Below are 21769 nucleotides of genomic sequence, written 5' to 3' on the forward strand. Positions count from 1 at the left end.
TAAAACAGGTAATATTAAAAAAAATCACTTATTTTAGACATCATTTTTATTTCTAATTTAAATTATTCATTGATTATAGAACCAACTTCGCCAATACTAATATCATCAAACGAAGATCACATACCTATCAAGAGATTAAGGAGAAAGAAAACCATACAAATTCAAGACACATCTTCGGAAGAAGAACATACTTGCAAAGATAGAACAAACAACACAATAAAAAGTGCATATAACTCAACAATTCATAAAGAACATGCGTAAATCTACTACAGAAAGAAGAAAGTAACAACTCTAATAACAACTAATAAATAAAAAAGAGGACGAGCACAACATAAGAAGGTTAAGTTCATCAACTAAATCAAATACGAAAATCAAACTACCAAATAAAAATGTTATTTTGTACATACAACTCTAATATCCAAATCTTTTATACTACAAATTATTTTTAAAAAAAATTTTAAATTTAAATTTAGTTTACATATTTAATTTAATTCTACAAAATATAATAATTTTTAATATTTATTATATACTATTATTAATTTACCGTTCCGCGCATCGCGCGGGTCTCATCTTAGTTTAGAAATAGTTCCAACATTTTCATTGGTTCCTTATTCTGTGACTTATTGGTTTTGGGAAAATATATATAGCCCTTCTTAAGAGTGATGTCATAATCAAATCCACCAATTATGATGAGAGGATAAAAAAGTAAAATTCTGTCAAATACTAAGGCACAATAGTCTTTTAATATTTCATCAAAAGACAAACTTCGTTTTAACTATACATACTGACATTAGTTCCACTACAAGAAACCCATTTGAGTAGCAAAGGATGAATACAATCACTATTGTACTACTGGTAATTTGGTATTGAGGAACCAAATGAAGTAGAAAACAAAGCAACCTTCTTTGCCAACTCTGGCTTGTTGGCTCCTACGAGTTTATCAATTTGTTGTCCATCTCTAAAAAAGAAGAAGGTTGGTGTGGCTCTGATGTCCAAGGAAGTACTAAAATCCTGCAAAATGCAAAACATTGATTAGAACATGATTTGTTTTGTTCTCCATAACATCACATCAGGGAGAAACTACTACATGATTATTCTGTCAAATAGCTATAACAATAAAGTAATACTACATATCCAAGTTTTTTTATGAACCAAGTCCAACTAAGTTAAACAATAAGACTTGGAATAATGTTAGTCATAACTAATTTTTGTTATATTAGGCCAACTTGGTTGAACTTGATTAACAAAAAGATTTGAATGTGTAACATTATTCATAATAATGGTAATAATAGTTGATAGTTTCAAAACTTACAGTTAGTTCATCCACATCAACTAGTAAGAAGATCATTGATGAGTATTTCTCTGACAACTCACAGTAATATGGTGCAATAAGCTTACACGGACCACACCATGCAGCACTGAAATTTGCAATCAGCTGTTGAACAAGAAGCTTTGGTATTAATAATTATTGTGCCTAAGGAAATTAAACAAATCCAAAGAAAGAAAAGGGAATATACAAGTAAAATTTGCAACAACTAAAAGGGTTTTTATTGGGAGGAGGTGAGGTCATATTAAGTGAACATAATATCCTTCAGTAGTAATCTAGCAATGACCGACGTCATGTCCTTCGCAAAATGTTCAACCCTATAACATATATAGGACTTCCTCATGCCAATTTTAAGGTTTCCAACAAGGTAAAGTATATTTTTTGTCCCTAATATTTTCGAAAAGTTTCAAAAATACCCCTAACGTTTAATTTGTTTCAATTTTGTCCCTAACATTTTTTATAAGTTTTAATTCTACCTGTACCATCAAATTTTTAACAGTCAACATATGGTCAACAATTTTTTTTCCAGTTTTACCCTTCTTTTATACCTACCACCACTATTATCATTAAAAAAAACGAAAGTTTAAGCTTTATTTTCCCAATCTTCACCCTAATTTGTTCAGATAACAAAATCAAGTTCAATTTTTCCTTTTTATTATTTTTTGATTCTGGGGCAAAGAATGAATTGGTTGAAAGAAAAATTGTTGAGGAAGCTGAAATCAATCAACCCAATTGAGTCTCAGGTAAGATCAAATCCTTCAAGTGAAAGCATTAGTCCGTTGATTTTTTCCAAAAGATTCCAACTTTCAACCTAATTTCCCTCCTTGTTTCCCGAAAAAATGTTCCCAAGAAAATAGTTGTTGTCCACCCTTTCCAGAGAACTTTGCTACAATGAATTTTTATGGTGACCAATCCAATTAAAAGGAATCGGAATCCCATGACACCATAAAAAAGAGGGTTAAGTCTCAAGAGTCTAATTTCAGAAAGTGGGTTTAGAAAGGAGAGTGATTAGAAGAGAGAAAAAATATTTGAAGATGATGATGAAGAAGAAGATGAACAGTAATTTTGAGGGTAAAACTGGAAAAAATTGTTGATCAGATGTTGACCGACAAAAATTTGACAGTAGGGATAAAATTGAAACTTATCGAAAACGTTAGGGACAAAATTGAAACAAATTAAACATTAGGGGTATTTTTAAAACTTTTAAAAAACATTAGGGACAAAAGTATACTTTACCCTTTCTAACAAATTAAGGCAATACCATGTTGAGTATCATTTTTGAAATATAATTGGAACATAACTAAAATGCTTATATACTAGTCAACTAAACTTATTGTAAAGAAACTATAAGTGAAAGCCAGAGTTTCCGATATAATCAACAAAATATTTTATGATAGGATTAGGGGGCACTGGTGTTTGACAATTGAAATACATTTTTATTCTGTAAAACAAGCCAACTAACTTTGGATTCTGTAAAACAGCACAATAAAATGATAATTGACCTTCAGCTAGCATTAACTATTATTGGGCTACAAATTGAAAAGCGATGCAAAACTTACAATTTTGTGATCCTTCGATGATTCTTGCAACTTTTGGTCCCAAGATTCTTTTGTGGTAATAAGTTGCACATTCCCAGAAACCATGTCCACATGATGGTCAGAATCATCATCTTTATCTTGATCCTACAGACATGAACATTAAAAGTCTCAGTCAAATGAATTTATCAATGAATGACTTGCTCTGATACATTACAAAGTTCTAGAAGCTCTGGGGTCCTGAAAAGTGAAAACTTGCACTACCATCAAAGACCTAATATCTGTTTCTTTTTATTCTTACTAGCAGGTAGTAATGATAACTTGATAAGGTAAGAAAATTTAGGAGGTTACTATAGATGAACAGAGTTATGTTGCGATTGGAGTACTACAGTGTTGCTAAATTTAAATAAGCCAAAGATTTTGGAGCCCGAAACTATCGCAAGGAATTGGAGCAGCAAAGGTCGATGATCTTCCATTACCAGTAAGTTATAGCTATGATGACTGAAGAATCCAAAGTAAAAATATTCTCACCTTAGCTAAACAAAGCCCCATTTAATTGTGCTGAAGCCAAAAGTTGTAAAATTTAGTTAAGCCTGCAAGTAGAAGCACCAAATATTTCATCAGCGCATCGAATTTCTCAAAGTCCTTCAAGATCAAAGTGAATGGCAGAAAGAAAACCACCACTAAATCACAAATGAATGATATATCAATGCAATAGTTGATCAGTGAGTAAGCAACTTGCGAGCTACATCAACACCGAAGGCAAAGCAAAAATAGGTTTTAGCTACTCAGGATTTAACATACATACTTTCATAACTGTTCACTTATTGATGTTAGAAATCACATGGTTATAAACATAAACAAAATAGAACTTATGCTCCAGTGTCAGACATAAAACATGCTAAGGTAGACACATGTACTCTTATAAACCACTTTGGTTAACATTCAGGCCTTCTCAACTAGTTAAGTAGAAAACATGATATACATCAATCTAAGGTCCTTGGTAACTGCAACCATAAGAGAGTGCTTGCTGTTTATATATAGCACTAAAGAAACAGAGGGAGCACTCTCAAGAGATTATACAAAGATGCAATTCACAGAGAAAACAACGAGTCCAAACACTAATTTATACGTATTAGGCATATTTAATAAGTGAATTCTCAAGTGAACAAATTATAATGCTGCAGAGACCCCCTTCATTTTCATTGATGCAAATGGGATCCAAACATTTGGTCAGAAAATTTCTTAGGTCAATGAGAACATTGAAAGTTCGCGTCTTTAAATCAATTCATATGGAAATGGAAATGAGAAAGAGATCCCCATGAAAAAAAAAATTAAATCTAGCGATTTTACATATGCAAACATGGATTGAGATTGGGCATAAGAAAAATTGAAAGAAAAACCAGCATTGAATACCAGATACAGAGAAGAGTACTGTTGAATTACCTCGAAAATTGAGATTCGAGATCGCTTGGAAACCCCAATTTTTAGGTTTTACTGAAAAGGAAAGGAGCTAAGAACACAATTGGTGTATTTGGAGACTAAGCTGTAAACAACATTAGCTGGAAGATGATGATGATGATGATTTAGAGCGTTTCATCATGACGTCTTCCATTATTATCAATGAATTTTTTGGATAATACTATAGAGCGTTAAATTTTTCAGACCAAGTTATTTATTTATAGTAATAATTAAATTAAACAAGACGAAGAAGGATAAGTTGATGACACCTAAAGCATACAAGGATTGTGTAAACAAAATTTTATTTATCGAAGTCATTGATGACACCGGAATGTAGTTGAATATAGAACGAAATGTTGATTTAATACACCTAATAAACAAGACCATATCTTTATGAATTTAACGGTTGATAATGCGTTAATCTCTTAAGTTGACGGTTGATGCTTGATTCCACAAGTAATTGAGGAATGCATATTCACAATTTCTATTTTAATTCATGATATGACATTACATTATATAAAATATTTGAGTAAATATTCAAGAAATTTTAGATATATTTTAATTTTTTATGTTTAGCTATTTTTAGAAGATAAATTAATTTTTGTCACTTTTAATCAAATTTATTATATGTATATCTGAAAAATAAATTTTTAACAAATATTATTATATGAAAAGAGTAATTTATTTGATAAAATTAATTTTTTTTAATTTATTAAAAATAAAAATGCCTTTTTTTAAATTTGTTTGACAACTAATTTCTGGAAAGAAAAATATCAGAAGATTTATTTTTTTTTATGTGTAACTATTACTTGTGAGTATTTTGTGGGTAAGTCAATCCATGTCTACGTGCCACGATTTTATTGGACTCTCGAGTCAATAGGTCAACCTTAAGCTTTTGGACATATGTAAGTAGCATTGATGCTTGGTGGGAAGCATGTTAAAGCTTCGTGAACAGCATTATCTCATCGCTATGCGGCTTCATGAACCGCCAAACACCCAAACATTGAAACATGTATAACTACTTAAATAGTGTACTTCCTCTGCCAGTGGCGGAGTTTGAAACGAAATTTTGGGGCCAGATAGAAGATAATTGTCAAGATGCTTTTGATATGAATCTCATTTAAGATAAGCTCGTCTAATCTCATCTTTCTGATTTGGGTAATATTACCAAATTTAAAACCATTTTTCAGGGTATCGTTCTAAAGAATTAAGGTCAAACTCATCAGACATAACTCTTTAAACTTTTGAAGGTTGTATCTTACTTTCTTCGTGATTCATTAAAGTAGAAGAACTATCTACAAATGATATTATAAAAGTTATATGTTTTCCTTTTTGAATATTAGCCTTCCTCTTAAAAAATGCATCATCAACTCTTTGATTTTTTATGACTATTTTATATAAAAATTTGAATATATATCCAGTAAAATATGTAAAAAAGAAATTAGAAGAACAAATATTAAAATTTATAATATTTATTGAATTTTTTTATCAATTTATACGCATACAATAATATCAATACTTATTGAATATTCTAATATTTTTTATCATATAAAAAATTAAATTAAATAAACGGTAAAATATAAAATAATATTAAATTACATAAATAAAAAATACCTAATTTTTTATATTTGAACTCAAAGGTAAAGGGAGTGTTGCTTATTGAATAGAGAGCTGCGAAATGCGAATACACTCAATTCATTCCAAATCCAATATATTTTGAATGTTTAAAATTAAAAATTATTGTGCAATAAAAGCAAGAGATGAAGATTAAACTTTGGTATTTTAAGTCATAATAAAATATTTGAGCCAACTGAACTATTTTTTATTTTTTAAAAAAGTATTACTAATTTTTTAATAAAAGTTTTGGGGGGCCATGGCCACCCCTTGTCTGAACTAAGCTCCACCACTGTACCCTGCAGAAGTCTGTAAATATCTCACTAATAACACTGCATATGATGATTTATTGGGTCTATCTAATGTACAGATGTAGATGTACAGATTTTTGCTTTTTGTGGTTGTTTATTGATTTAAAAATGTATCACTAAAAGTGTTGTTTAAAGAGAAAGTGTTACCCTTAATCGTTAACATGGCTCTGATACCAATTTTTTTACGTCGACTTTTCTTTTAATTTCTTTTTCGAAATTTCTATTAACTCTTCATATTTTACTTTGAATAAGTTTATAATTTGTATGGATTCAATTGGTGGTGCTTTATTTAAAAGATTTTGATAAAAAACAATTTGCAAATTCATAATCTAAAGTATTGACCATTTCTACTATTTATTACTAATCCTTAATGTATATTTATAATTTTGATTTATAACTTTTCAATCTTGTTTAGTTTATAATATTCTTTTTTGCATGGATTATTGTATATAAAATCTTTTATCTGTTTGTCTTTTTCTTTAATATAATTTCTTAAATCCTCAATAACTTCTTTTATTTCTACACTTTCTCTTGTTTCTAAATATCTATTTAATTTTTCAATTTCATTCTCCATTTTTTCTTTCAACAGCTTTAATTCTTTTAAGTCATAATATGGTTTTTCAAGCATTTATAAATTTTTTAAGTTTAATTCTAACTTGTTTATATTTATTCTTATTTCTATCCTTTTTATTATAAGATTATCAATTTCAATCTGAAGATTATTTAATTCCTTTTTATACTCCTTTATTTTACTTTTTAATTTTCTCGTCCTTTTTCTTTTTATTTTATTTTCTGGTTTTTCAATCTTTTTATGCTTCATTATTTATTTTAAAATTTCTGCGAACTCTATCATCGATTCATCACTATTTTCTAGAGATTCTATTAATTTTTCTAGCTCTTCAACTTCTCTTTTCAACTTGTCATAGATTATTTTTAGGGCTTCAAATGCTCTTTGATTTATTTCAGAAAACTGTAAATAATTCAAATGATTTTCTCTTTCAAAGAGCTCTTGTTTCTTGTCTTGATAAGTCACGTATATTTCTTCTTTATTTATTATCATAATTTAGTGTTTAGAATTTCATTTAATTTTTCGACCTTTTTTGTTAGTTCTTTTATTTCAGAACTTTCTTCTTTAATTTTTAACTTAGATAAACTTAAAGGGCTATTAATTTTAGATTTTCTTATTTGAAAATTCAATGAGACTAATTTTCCTGATAGTTCTTTTAATAATAGAACTGGGTTTTCAATAGGTTTATATTTTAGTATTTCTGTTTTTACAATTTTCTGAAATAATTCATCAACATAAATTCTTTCTCTGTTTTTAAATATTATACTATGATGGCTATTTGTTAAAGCATAATTTATTGCATATGTAATTGAAAATGGTTCATCATCTTGTTCCATTAGATTCTTTCTATGAAATTTATAAGCCAAACTTATAGATCTTCCAAGATTTTCAGTTGATAAAGGTATAGCGTATCCAAGATGGGCATTGAATTTAACATTTACGTTTGCCAAGTTTCCATGAATAATTCCAATTATTTGATCTATTGGGTCATCATTAATTCTTTTGTCACAGATTGCTAAGCTTATTGGTGAATTAATTCCTTTCATATATGTAGATTTGATTAAGACTTGTATAGTACTAATATGAATCCATCCAATTTTAGATCTTTTTGTTGATCCTTAATTTTCTCAATTTGTTTATTCAATTCTTCATCATTTATCAAAGCTATTTCAAGTTCTCCATTGGCGGATTTTATCTTTATAGGGGCTTCAAGTTGAATTTTTCCATAGTATATTATATTTTTTCTATTAAAAACTTCTTTTAAAAGATTCTGTTTATTAAAATTTTCATTTGATTTGAGATTTAATTCTGTTTTTAGAACAGCCTGTTTTTCATTATCTAATAAGGCAGATAATCTATAATAATCAGATTCTTCCGTTAATTCTAAACTTTCTAAATAATTCATAACTAAGAGATTAGGATAAAGGCGTACCTTTCAGGAGAAAAACTTCCTTTATTTAGTATATTTTACATAAGATGTTTTTATCTCCAGAGGGGAGATTATAGATATTAACTCCAGAGGGGAGTTTAAAACTATTTTTTTCTAAGGGAATTCTTTTGTCAGACTACATAATCGCCTCGACAGCTTCCTCCTTGCTCTCCTAGCATATGAGTACTCTTAGCCTTCTGCTTTCTGTTTTCTGATGCTTCTTCAATTGCCTAAACAACCTATTTATAATAGTTGGGTTTGATGGACAATTTTCATCCTTACCCTTCTTATGACGTCATTGCTTACGTCATTGTTTGTTCTTTTGCACCAGCTACATTGTTGGTGCTCTATGACCTAAGTGCTTATGTCATTATGCAATAATGTTAAGAGATGCTTCAGATGCACTGTCCTCCTCTTTTATTATGTGACCCTCAGATGCATTGTCCTCTTCTTTCATCATGTGAGTTGATTTCGTTTCATTATTGCTTTCTTCAGATAACTCTGAGGCACATAGCTGGCACTTGTGGTCTTCTCTGTCTTTTATCAAATAGCAGAGATTCCTCTTTATCCCTTCAGGGAGCTTTTCTAAAAGTCCGGATAAGTTGTAGAATGCTGATTCAAATTCCACCAAGAGTCTCATCTCTCTTTCTTCAATTTCATTTCTTTTACTGGACACAAGCAAAGTATTTCTACTTTTATAATTAATCCTTGTGTGAGATTCCTTCGTTATTTTTTGAGTTCTTTCAAAGACCCTTGCTAATGTGCTGGCTAGCCTTCCTTCATGACTGTAAATTGTTAAATCTTGAATCTGATCAATTGATAAATTTTAGGGATATATCCCTTGAATTTACATTGTCAATCATATTTTTAAATCTCTTTACTGCATCAACGAATCCTGCAGGAAATTCACTAATAATTTTTAGATCATTAAAAATTAAAATTGTATCAATTAATCCATACTGGAAAAACTGATAGGTGTCCGATGGGGAAGCATCTGGAAATATAACCAGCTTTGTTAGCTGTTCTTTGGCAATAGGATAATATCCCAAAATTGCCTTTTTTCTTCAGTCCAATTGAGGACTATGTTAAGGGTTTCTCTGAGATTTGATCTACAGACCCTTTTCTTTTCCTTGATTTCAGCCCTTGTAGAAATGTTTCTTATTATCCCTGTTCTCTGGGTTTGAATTGGAGCTTTATCTGCTCTTTTTAGGATTTGCTCTGGATGGAGAGCTTCATATTCCCTGAAGGATTCTTTTGCCTCATCCAGTGTTAGAAACCCTCCTTTATGAATTATCCTTGATTGATGTGTGAATGGTGCTACTTTTTCCCAGGCATCATATACTCCTTTCATGGGGTCATTATAAATTACATAATATTTTTTATCTTGGGTGGATTTTTTAATGATTTCAGCAATTGTTTTATTTTCTGAAATTTTTTCTTCACCTGATTTGTCCACCATGCTTAGCTGGCTGAACTCTTATGGTTTTGCTTGTTGTGTTGATTTCATCGCTTCAATGGCCTTCTTGAGGGATTGGATCTGTGTTCTTATTTGCTGACAATGCTTACATTTTTCGAGTTCTTGCTCATATTTTTGAATTTCTTGATCTAATGCGTTGTAGACGAACTCCATTCTCTCGTTAATGTATCTGCAATAACATTTTTGTCACCCTTAATATATTCAATTTTTATCGGATATTGTAACAAAAATAATTGCCATCTTACCAATCATCCATGATTATAATCAACTTTTAAATTATATCGTATGAAACCTGTTAGGTAACTTGAATCTGTCCTTAATGTAAATTCTCTGGGTAGTAAATCAATTTTCCATTTCTTAAGAGTTTTAATTGCTGCTAGAGTTTCCTTTTCATGAGTGGTATATCTCTGTTCTGTTGGAGTAAAAGTCCCTAAAATATACCTGCAAAGTAATTCCTTTGGGGAATATTTAGAATCTAGTGATTCTTTTTCTTATTCCAAACTTTTTATAGCTTTCTTAGCTTTTAGACATCCTGACCAGGTTATGTCTGAAGCATCTGTTTCTACTATTAAGTAGTCATTTTCTTCTGGAATATAAAGTTCTGGAAATTTTTCACATAATTCTTTAATCCTTTGAATTTGCATACTGTCTTTTTCATCCCATTTCCATTCTTTTTTAGTACTTATTTTTGAAAATAAGCTCTTAGTGTATTTTGTTATATTCTTTAAAAATCCTTGATCAGAAATATAATTTATACACCCTAAAAATCTTTGTAATTATTTTCTATCTTCTATTTTATTAGGAAATAAATTTACCTTTTCTAAGATATTTGGCTGAAGTTTTAGCTTTCCTTGAGTGGATAGAATTAATCCAAGAAACTCTATTTCTTGTTTTGCTACTCTTGCTTTCTTTTTGCTAAGAACTAATCCTTTTTCTTTACATCTTTCTAAAACTATTAATAATTTTTGAAGATGATCTTTTTTATCCTGTTTTGTAAAAATTAGTATATCGTCAATGTACACTAAAACAAATTCATTTAACTCTTTTAGATTTTCTTCCATAAATCTTTGATAAATACCTGGGGCTTGTTTTAATTCGAATGGTAATACATTTCATTCATAAAGCAACACACTTGTTGATTCCTTTGTTGGGCAAGTAAAAGCAGTTAATTTCTTTGTTTCTTCGTCTAAACGAAGTTGCCAATATCCTGATTTTGCATCAAGAGATGAAAACCAAGTTGCTCCTTTGATTTTTTCTAAAATAGAATATTTTCTTGGAAGTTTATGAGCATCACCAATAGTTGCTTCATTCATCTTCTTATAGTTAATAACCATTCTTCGTTTTCCCCTTTTAATTTCATTATTGTTTTCGACATAAAAGGCTGGAGCCGCATGAGGACTTTTACTTATCTTATAATTCCTTTTTCCAAAAGATCTCTACATTCTAATGAAAACTCTTCTCTATCTCTTGCGGAATAAGGAATTTTATTTGGAACATTTATCTCTTTTGTAGGATCTTTTAATTTAATACTTACTAATTCGTTATTTGTATTTTTAATATCTAAAGGATTTTCAGCACAAATTTCATCCAAAAGTTCCTCTATCTTTATTTCAAGATTATTTTTTGGTGCATTTTGGTAAATTTTATGTATTGATTTGTCAGCTATTTTAACTCTTAATGGTTTCTTTAATTTTTTCCAATCAAGTTTTATATTTGAACTAGCAAAGCATTGTGTTGCTCCAGAATCTATGAAAGCATTTGTAAATTTTTCTGTTATTTTTATAGTAATAAATGTGGCATTATTACTCAGTCTCTGAGTCTGTTTCCAAGACATATTCAAAAATATAGTCTAAGTTATCATCAGATTCCTCTAATGGTTCCATAAAACAAGACTTAGCAATTTCTATTTGTTTAGTAAGATCCTTTTTATCCTTCTTTTTCGGGCATTCATTTGCATAGTGTCCTTCTTCTTGGCAATACCAACACTTGCAATTTTCTTTTTTATTCGGGCAATAGTCATTTTTTTGTCTTTTGTTTTTATCGTTATTTCTTTTTCTAAAATACCTCTTTTTTCTCCAGTTTGGATAGTATTTTCTTTTTCTAAATTGATATTTTCTTTTTCTTTGAAAATTTTTATTAAGACCATATTTTTGGGGTATCTCTTCATTATCTTGACAACAAATTCTAATTATATTCGCAAATCTTTTTTGAGTTGCTTCTTGCATACAACGTTCTTTTATTTCCTCTCTTATTGCAGAGGTTGCTCCACCAAAATTATTTTCAATTGTCCCTCTATTTATTTCTCCAGAATCTATGAAAGCATTTGTAAATTTTTCTGTTATTTTTATAGTAATAAATGTGGCATTATTACTCAGTCTCTGAGTCTGTTTCCAAGACATATTCAAAAATATAGTCTAAGTTATCATCAGATTCCTCTAATGGTTCCATGAAACAAGACTTAGCAATTTCTATTTGTTTAGTAAGATCCTTTTTATCCTTCTTTTTCGGGCATTCATTTGCATAGTGTCCTTCTTCTTGGCAATACCAATACTTACAATTTTCTTTTTTATTCGGGCAATAGTCATTTTTTTGTCTTTTGTTTTTATCGTTATTTCTTTTTCTAAAATACCTCTTTTTTCTCCAGTTTGGATAGTATTTTCTTTTTCTAAATTGATATTTTCTTTTTCTTTGAAAATTTTTATTAAGACCATATTTTTGAGGTATCTCCTCATTATCCTGACAGCAAATTCTGATTATATTTGCAAATCTTTTTTGAGTCGCTTCTTGCATACAACGTTCTTTTGTTGCTAAATCTTCTATTATTTGGTTTTCTATTGATGTCATATAATCTCTTATAGTTCCTTTAGTATGAAACCTTATGTAATTCCAAATATCTTTTCCAGACAATTCACTAAGCTTTGGATTAGTAAAAGCTTCTAATAAAAAGGAATTCAACCAATTTTTGAAAATTTCTTTTTCATTCTTTTTACAGTCTAAGTCAAGCATTCTTTCTCCTTCCATTTTCTGGATTTTAGGAATGTATTTTGATGGTATTTTTGTATATTTTGAATCTTTATTTATAAACCCTTTTTTAAAAGTATAATTATCAAAACCTATTTCCCATTTAAATTGAGATTGATTATCCTTAGATGTTTCAGCTTCATTTTTTACTTGTATTGGAATTACTGGTTCTTCGTCACTTGAATAATCTAGAATGTGTTCTTCATTTTCTATATTTTCCGAATTTACTAATTCTTCTTCTATTTGAAAACCATGTTTCATAATATTATTTTCTTGAGCCATTTTAACTGTTTAAAAAGTATTGTGACTTCTTCTAATTTTTCTTCAATATTCATAATTTCAATGGTGGTTTTACTTTTAAGTCTGTTATGTTGATTATATTTTGAAATTTTTCTTCCTTGGAATTCTCCTTTTCCTTATTTCTTTGAAATTTTATGGATACTAATATTTCTTCAAGCATATCTACTATAGAATTTAATTGTGGGTTAAAAGTATGATAAATATGTGGGGAATCATTTCCATGGTAGCATTTTTTTGAAATTCCGTGTGAAAAATAAGTTTTTTCAGGTTTTTGAAGTCCTTCAATAAAACTTATAGTAAAATAAAGATTTTGAGAAAAATCATTTTGTATTGATTTTAAGAATTCGGTGTCATTACAATTAACATTGGTTAAAATCGTTAATTTTTGATCTATTAATTTTGATAATTTAATTATTTTTTCTCTTAAATCTTCTAATTTACTTTTTTCCATTAGGTGACGCTTTTCTTTGTGAAAAGTTACAGTTTTAAGTGAAAAGTGTGGCTTTAGAATGTATAGTTTATATTTTGCCACGTAAGCATATCTTTAAACTTTGATCTGTACCTTATATTTTACCTTTATGATATATATAACAAATAAAGTGCAGTGATTTTATAATTCTCAAACCTTTTTTGTTTCTAAGGATAAAGGAATTAATTAGGGGTGAATGTGGATTGGATGGATATAATCAAAATTTCGATCTGATTCGCATTAAAATTATCGGATCGGATATATTATTCACAGTTTTATAGTGTTCTATAATCTCCTACATTTATACTTTTATTTCAGCTGCGTCCGTCCCCTTTTCAACTGGGTCTTCTTCTCTGTTCCATCATCATTTCACCAGCAGCCAAGAGTTTCTAAAGATCGAGGGACTTCCCTTGAGGATGCGTTCAAGGTCAGACTTTTTGTTGAAAAAGAACTGGTAGATCTTAGGCTTTATCTCCACCACTCTCAATCCTTCAGGTTCCCTCCAAACACTTTCCATGGCTAACTGGATCCAGGCCGCGTTGATATACTTGTTTGAGAGGAGTCTTCCCACAAGTTGCTCTTGCATTCATTAATCTCTTCTGTTATTGATGGCACTGCCAAAGATGACAGGGGTATCAAAATTTAATTTCGTATAGTTTTCTTTGTTTAGTTTTGTTTGTACTTTTTGTTTTATTTGTTGTGTTAAGCTTGTCCTTTCAAAAAAAAATATTATAGGTTCTTATTCTTCTTCTTCAATTTGTTATTCATTGTTAGTTGCATTTTCCTTCGAGTTTGACATTGTGTTTGTTCAATGGAACAGTGCAGGACAATGTCGATAGAAGGCTAGCATCGGGCGAGTATGGGTCGATGTAACGGACTCAAGGGCACTACACCCTCCACAACCCTAGCAGAACATTTTGGAGAAAAAAGAAAGATAACAAATGTCTACTAAATCTCCAAAGTGGTCTTTTAAATTCACAATTTTTATTGTTTTAGTTCTTTAAAATCATCTATAATGGTCTCTGAAATTCAATTGTGGATATCATATTAGTTTTTGGACCCTTTCTAGTATTGAATCAGCGAGTTAAGTGTTGAATTGGTTAAGACTTACTATACTGAACACATGGTTAAATAGTGTTATTCATTTTGACACTTAAATAAGGCAAAAACAAAACGAAAAAAAAAGAGTTTATATGATGTGCAAATTATTATATCTCCTTTCATCATTTTTTAAAATAATTTCATTTTTGTCTTATTTAAAAGCTAAAGTCAAAAGATACTATTTAGTTATATGTCTAACATTGCAAGTCAGAGTTAGCTCAATTTTTCGTTCTTTAACTTAGTGATAGAAAAGATCTAAGAACCAATATGATGTCTAGAGCTGAATTTCGAAAATTAGTATAATATATTTTGAATCTAAAAGACTAAAGTAAAAAAAAATTGTGAATCTTAGGGATCACGGTAGAAATTTAGTCAACAAATATCACATTACAAAGTTAAAAACTCTAAAGGCTGATTTTATAATTCTCAAACTTGGCAGTATTGTTTACGTAGAATCATACTTACTTTGTAAATAATGGCAAGAAAAATTGAAATGGAAGGTGACCGAATAAATACTTTTATACACGGTAACTCTGACATATTTACATAGGTGCTGTCTTGGGTGGTCATATCTAATTGGTGGGTAGAGTGGCTAAGACACAAAGACTAATCACAATCTGAAACGCGTAAAGGATATTGGTGAAGACTCAGAATTTGACTATTCAAAGTACAATAACAACATTAATCGGTCATAGTAACTATTTTCATTTTATTTAGATAACAATACTAATTTACAACATGACAATGAAGAAAATATTGAACATTTTCAAAACCCAAAGAAAGAAAGATTGGGTAACATTAGTAAAGGACATCTTGTATCTGACGACACAGACGAAACTCAAGTTATAGATATATCATTATATCCCTTGTTTATCATAAATTTTCACAATTAATCATGCAGTTAAAAAAGATTGTTTACCACGAGAGATATAATTAAGAATTCTCTCTGGTGTATCTACAAATTAAACATCCATCCATCCATAACACATCTCAACTTATTATTAGTTGGTCTAACACATATATATACTTAGTCATACTTAGTCACCCAAAATTTGGCACCAGAGACACGAAATATATACTTGAAAAAACATAATATTTTCGTCATATTTTAAAACAATATGATAATGTATAAATTTAAATAATATTTACTATGCATTGAAAAAATGTACAATAAGATTTTTAGGTTATAAATAGCGAGAGACTTACTTTGTTTATGTGTACAGTGTCAAGGAAGACCGAGAAAAAGTTAATAAGATCAAAGTAACAATTAAATTACATACTAAGAGAGGTTTTCTCTAAAAGAGATGCGAATAATATATAAAAAAATTAATGTGAAAGTTTATACCTTGGAAATATTTAAGAAGAACATGTCTGTTATTTTTTGATATATGAATGGTACTCGTTGAAAAACACTATTAAGTAAATTTTGTGTGTGTAAAACAGTAAAAGTATAGAAAGGATATTGTTTAATTATTCTAAATATGGAAGTATTTCTTTTAGAGTTTGGTTTAGTTGGAGCTCATGATTAGTGGAATGTTCAATTCTTAATATTGCACTGTTATCTAATCTTTCCCATCATGAAAAAAATGGTTCCTTGTTGGTTAAAAATTATCCTTGCTTATTGGAAGAAAGTGTGATGCTATAAAAATATGGTATGAAATCTATTTGGTGTACTGTTAACAATGTAATCACACTACTTCAATGTTGAATTGTAAGGTGCTTCTTGGAGTTGTGATGTTTGACTGAAAAATATGACAAAAGCATAAAATTTTGACTTGTAGTGATTCAAGTCAAGAATGTGTTGATTCAATTATAGCTACATGCACCATCAGAAAAATCCAATTTGGGTATGACATTTTTTCATGTGGAGTAGATTCAAAAAGGGGGTTTGAAATACAGTTTTATGTTATTTCTCTTAGGTAGTATTTGTTTTTAGAAATTGAGATTAAAATTAGGGAATTAGGATTTAGTATTGTGCTTAGTGGTCTAAGATTGAAACTAAAATTTTAGTCACGGAATACAAATTTTAGTCTATTTAGTATCTCCAAAAAATAGAGACACAAGAGACTGAAATTTTTTATGACAAAAACTAAAACTTTAATAATATTTTTTTAAATACTCTCATTTAACTTTTTAAATTCTAAATCTACTCTTTAATTTCTATATTTATCTTAAACTAAATATAATACTAAAGCATAACTTTGTTCAATATATTTTATACTAAATACAATACGGAGATTTAGTTTCTGTCTCTCAATCTCTCTTCCAAGTGTAACTTTAGTAACTTTTTGTTAGAATGAGAAGGATATTCTTATAATACTCCAAGCTACCATGGAAAATGATAGATTTCTATTACCAAATTCACAATTTGACAATAACACCGGTTGCAATGATGCAAGATTTGTTGCGAGTAAATTAATTAAGTCAATAGCATGAACTTTTTCATAGAGCTATTAAAGAAGTTACACCATGAATTTTAACAAAGTTTTAATTTGATATGTAATGAAGTGAAACTCTTGAAAAATTCTTAAGTGAATATACTCTTATGGTGGGTATGATAGTTCTATTTAGAATAGAACTATTATTGTTGGTATATATGATGACAAGTGGATCAAGGTAAAAAAATTTAGTCAATGATTAATCTTAAAAGATTGCTCAAAGTTTTCCTGGTGGTAGAGAATTACATAGTTAGGTCATTGTGAAAATAATAACTGGCAAATTGAAAACTAAAGATAAGTAAAGAAATACATTTGTGAATAATAATTAGGTTACCATCACTACAACAAAACAGAGAAGTGACGGCGGTTTTTTGGATTGTTAGCGGCGATTTAAACTGCCGCTATGTTCAGGTCGCGACGGTACTCAAAGCGCGGTTAGGTCAACCGTTGACACAGCAGCGGTGGCGGTTTTAAAGAACCGATGGAACAACCAATGCAAGAGACACTCGGCAAATCGTGGCAGTTTTGGGCTGCCACTATGTGCTTGAAGCAGGAAGCACATATGTTTGGCGGCAGTTTTGGCAACTGATGCGTGAGCATCTTCTCTATCTTTTCCTAGTGAATTTGCATTCAAATTATTGAGTTTAATCAAAATTTAAATATCTTTTAGCCACTATGGATGCTACTTTGAGTTGTGTACAATTCTATTTATTTCAGGTAGCATTCAGATGGATTTGACAGAATTTTGTAGCAGAAAAGGAAGAAAGCAAATGATGCTGTCAATCCAGACCTCCTTGCACTCAAATAGAAATAACTTGAGCTACAGAGCCTCAATTGACGTGTTTTCAACGGCATTGAAAAGCTAACTTCCAGAACTTTTCAACGATATATAATAGTGCACATTTCTTCTCAAGCAACCTCTGCCCCCTCCACGTTGAGCTTGGCTCCTGCAAAGTTCAGCGTGGATTTGAAAACTCCCAGGGAAGCACACGCCACATCCCACACTGAACTTGGAAAAGCCAAGTTCAGCGTGGACTCAAAGGAACGCACACAAAACCACACTGCCTTCTCCACACTGAACTTGGAAAAATCCAAGTTCAGCGTGGACTCCAATAACACCAATGGTCCCATGTACGTCCAAGAGCTTACAAGAATGATCAATTAATTTTGATTAAATTTGTATATTATTTTAAAATAGGAAAAATATTGTTTTAGTTTTAAAAAATATATTTTACATTAATTAGGATTAGATATAAAAGGAAAAAGAATCAGCCATTCGGGCTCTTCTCCTCTCTTCTCTTCTACCTCATTCCGCACTTTACAGTTTTACGAACCCTAGTTTTTCTCTCTACACCATGAGCAACTAAACCTCCACTGTTAAGTTTAGGAGCTCTGTCTATTGTATGAATTGATACTATTATTTTTCTATTTTAATTCATGTACTGATTTATGATTCAAGAATTATTTTTGTTCTTTATTTTATGAATCTGGGTGGAACGGAAGTATGACCTTGGTTCTAATTGAGTTCTTGTATAACTTGAAAAAGTTCTTTACTTGAACAACAGCTTGAAATATTCTCCTAAATTTCTAATTATCTGGACTTAACGGGATACGTGACATATAATCCTCTTATATTTGGGTAATTAGGATTATTGTGGCATATAAACTAGAATTGAACTTCACCCTCTAATTGGAATTAAGTGACCAAGGAATTGGCGGTTGATGAATTTTAGAGGAGACTAAAAAGGTCTAAGGAATTAGGGTTTAGTCACATATAGTTTGCCATGAATTAAATCTTGCATGATTAAAACAGTTAGTAAGAACAATCAATCCGGAAAATAGATAACTCTGAAGGCTTAACTGTTTTCTCATATATTATTCGCAACTTGTTTACTACCTGTTTATTTAATTCTCTGAAATTACTGTTTGATGCTTTTGAACCCTCAAACACCATTTTTCGCTTGTCTAACTAAGTAAATTAATCAACCATTGTTGCTTAGTCCATCAATCCTCGTGGGATCGACCCTCACTTACCTAAGGTATTACTTGGTACGACCCGATGCACTTGCCGGTTAGTTTGTGAGTTATAAATTCCTCACTACCACCGCAAAACACAATTTTAAAAGTTTACGTTGAACAGTCACGACGGTTTGGAACCGCCACAAAAAGACTAACAGAAATTAAAGTTGATTTTCTTGGCTCTTTTAACGCCGCAATACCTGTAGCATTCTTTTTAAATAAACAAATTTATATATAAACTATTTCCTAATGCTTTGATCCTAACATATATATATATAACTACTATAACATTAGAATCTATCCCTCAAAATAAAGTAGAAAAATCTACCAAAATAGTATGAACATTGCATTTTAAAATATAACATATATTTAATAAGTTTTACATAATCATACACAATAAGTGTTTAACAACTATATTTACATATTAAGTAAATTCAAATAGCACAATCCTAAAATTGAATTAAAAAAGAGTTTTGCTTCTAATATTTAACTATGCTGAAAGCCTAAAATAAGCAATCACTTTGATTATAAAAGTCTTCAGTCACTTCAATCATAAAAGTCTACAATCACTTCATGGAATAGTAGAAAGTGGCCTTTTCTCCATTGATAATTCTGCAACCTAGGATTGAAAATAAATAAAAATATGTTAGAATAAAACAAAAACCAACAAATTATTTTACTAAATAAAGACTTTTTGCATAAGTGGCAATAATAGCACAATTCATGAACAAATAAGTTATAAGTAGTGCAAAAAGACAGCAAAAGAAGTTGTGTCTAAGTAGAGAGAAACTCACACAACAGGCTTCAAGTGCTATGATTCCAGAACAACAGAACTTGCACAAGGAAAACATCAATACCAAATAAGAGCATGCAAATCTACATTAAAACAAGTCACGAGAGTTTGCTTTGTGGTTATTCACATGCATCTATCATATGATCCGTCCAATTAAGAATTTAAGTCTAACATTAATAGGCATAAATTATCCGCACAAATTAGAATAATGAACAACAATAACTAAATCATTATTTACTAAACATTGGCAATAAAAGATTCAGACAAAAAAAAAAAGAAGATATAATATTTATCCTATTGTTTGTAGCTGTAGGAAAGTTATGTAGTACTTTTTTATCCATACAATGATTAATGAAATATGTCACTTGGCCTTGTAATAAGAAAATTGTTGCTTTATTCTCTTGTAATTCTACTTTCATAGAGCAAACTTTAGTCATATCAAAGTCATGATTATATGAAGAAGATACCCCTCAAAAATTATTAGTAGAATTCATCACTTGGGATGGACAAATACCAAATCCCACACCTCTAACACGATCCGGGTGTTCTTTTCCAAATAACTTGATATAGGCATCATCGTTAGGAGAACTCTCATTAGCTTGAAGCAAAGCTAAGTGTTCTTATGATAAAAATTTGAGAAAGGCATCATTATTATGATAATCTCCATCATCATTAACAACACAAAGCAAAAAATTATGAAAGTTCTTACACTTTTCTCTCTAGCCCCATCGTTAACAAAAGATCCATAATTTTTCTTGTGACTAATTAGATACATTTCAATTTTAGTAAAAATTATCTTGTTTACAGTTTCCTATCAAATCAATAAATGAAAATTCAATTTCAACGCATGTAAAAATTATATAACAAAATATTATCTTGATTAAGACTCAATCACACACCAACTCGTGTTTCTTCCTAGCAATTATCTTGGATCTGAGTGTATGAGAAATTTTTTCTCGATTAACTGCATTTTTCTCACACATTTTCTACACATGCATATTCAATTAGCAACTTGTCAAATATAAAGTGAAATATATAATGTGTGTGTGTTTACACAATTACTTGAGTTCTTGACCTTAATCTATAATTAATAAAAATTTCTCATTGCTCTAAGCTGACTTTAACTCCCTTCGAACACAAGGCTAGATTTTGCTCTCTAGTAAAATTTCAATTATAATTATCATTAAACAATTTACATCTATCATCTTTTCACTTGTCAAGCTACTCCATCATCAATTTTAAGGAATTTTTACATATTATAAACATAAAAATAATTAACTTAAATAATTATAACATAGACATACAAATAAAATTATTTGAACTTATTGATAAATAAAATTAGAACATAATTCAAAGAAATGTTCATAGACTCATGCTATGTCCATTGCCAAATTGAGATGTAGAAAATATAGTCTAAAACTGACTTTCTCCCATTAAGCAGTAAGAAGCTGAATGCATCATTGTAAATATAATAGAGCAGAGTCATTGTAATTTATCCTTGAAAATACTTGCTACACTATTAAATTAATTATTTAATTTTCTCCTCTTTCAAAACATGAGCAGAGAAACAAGAGACACAAGTTCTGATTCGACACATGGTTTTGATTATTAATTAGCCAATATTATTATGTGAGTAATAATATTTTATGGATGTTAACTTTGACAAAATTAAAATAAATTTTTTTTTGAAACATAGAAAGCTCAACACATTAAAGTGGAGCATAAAATAAAGAAGAAGACACACAACGAACTACCAACTAAACCAACACCTAACATCCCACACCTATCAACAGCCTCCCCCAGAATCACCAACAAAATTAAAATAAATGATTGAAAGAAATACAATGTAAGCATAGAGTTCTATTAGGCCCCACTACTAGTAGAATCAAACTCAGATGATCCAATA

General features: G+C 29.8%; 1 protein-coding gene across 1 annotated transcript; it reads right to left on the bottom strand.

The window, feature by feature from the left end:
- Positions 1-702: 702 nt before the first annotated feature.
- Positions 703-4604, bottom strand: LOC107473161 (thioredoxin H-type). Its single transcript, XM_016092708.3, has 5 exons — positions 4309-4604; positions 3394-3455; positions 2887-3009; positions 1313-1435; positions 703-1011 (listed from the first exon to the last, which is right to left on the bottom strand). The coding sequence occupies exons 2-5, from the start codon at positions 3412-3414 to the stop codon at positions 850-852; spliced, it is 429 nt and encodes a 142-aa protein (XP_015948194.1). The 5' UTR covers positions 3415-3455; positions 4309-4604; the 3' UTR covers positions 703-849.
- Positions 4605-21769: the final 17165 nt, after the last annotated feature.

This window comes from Arachis duranensis, chromosome 2, assembly GCF_000817695.3.
Source record: "Arachis duranensis cultivar V14167 chromosome 2, aradu.V14167.gnm2.J7QH, whole genome shotgun sequence".
Classification (NCBI taxonomy): Eukaryota; Viridiplantae; Streptophyta; class Magnoliopsida; order Fabales; family Fabaceae; genus Arachis; species Arachis duranensis.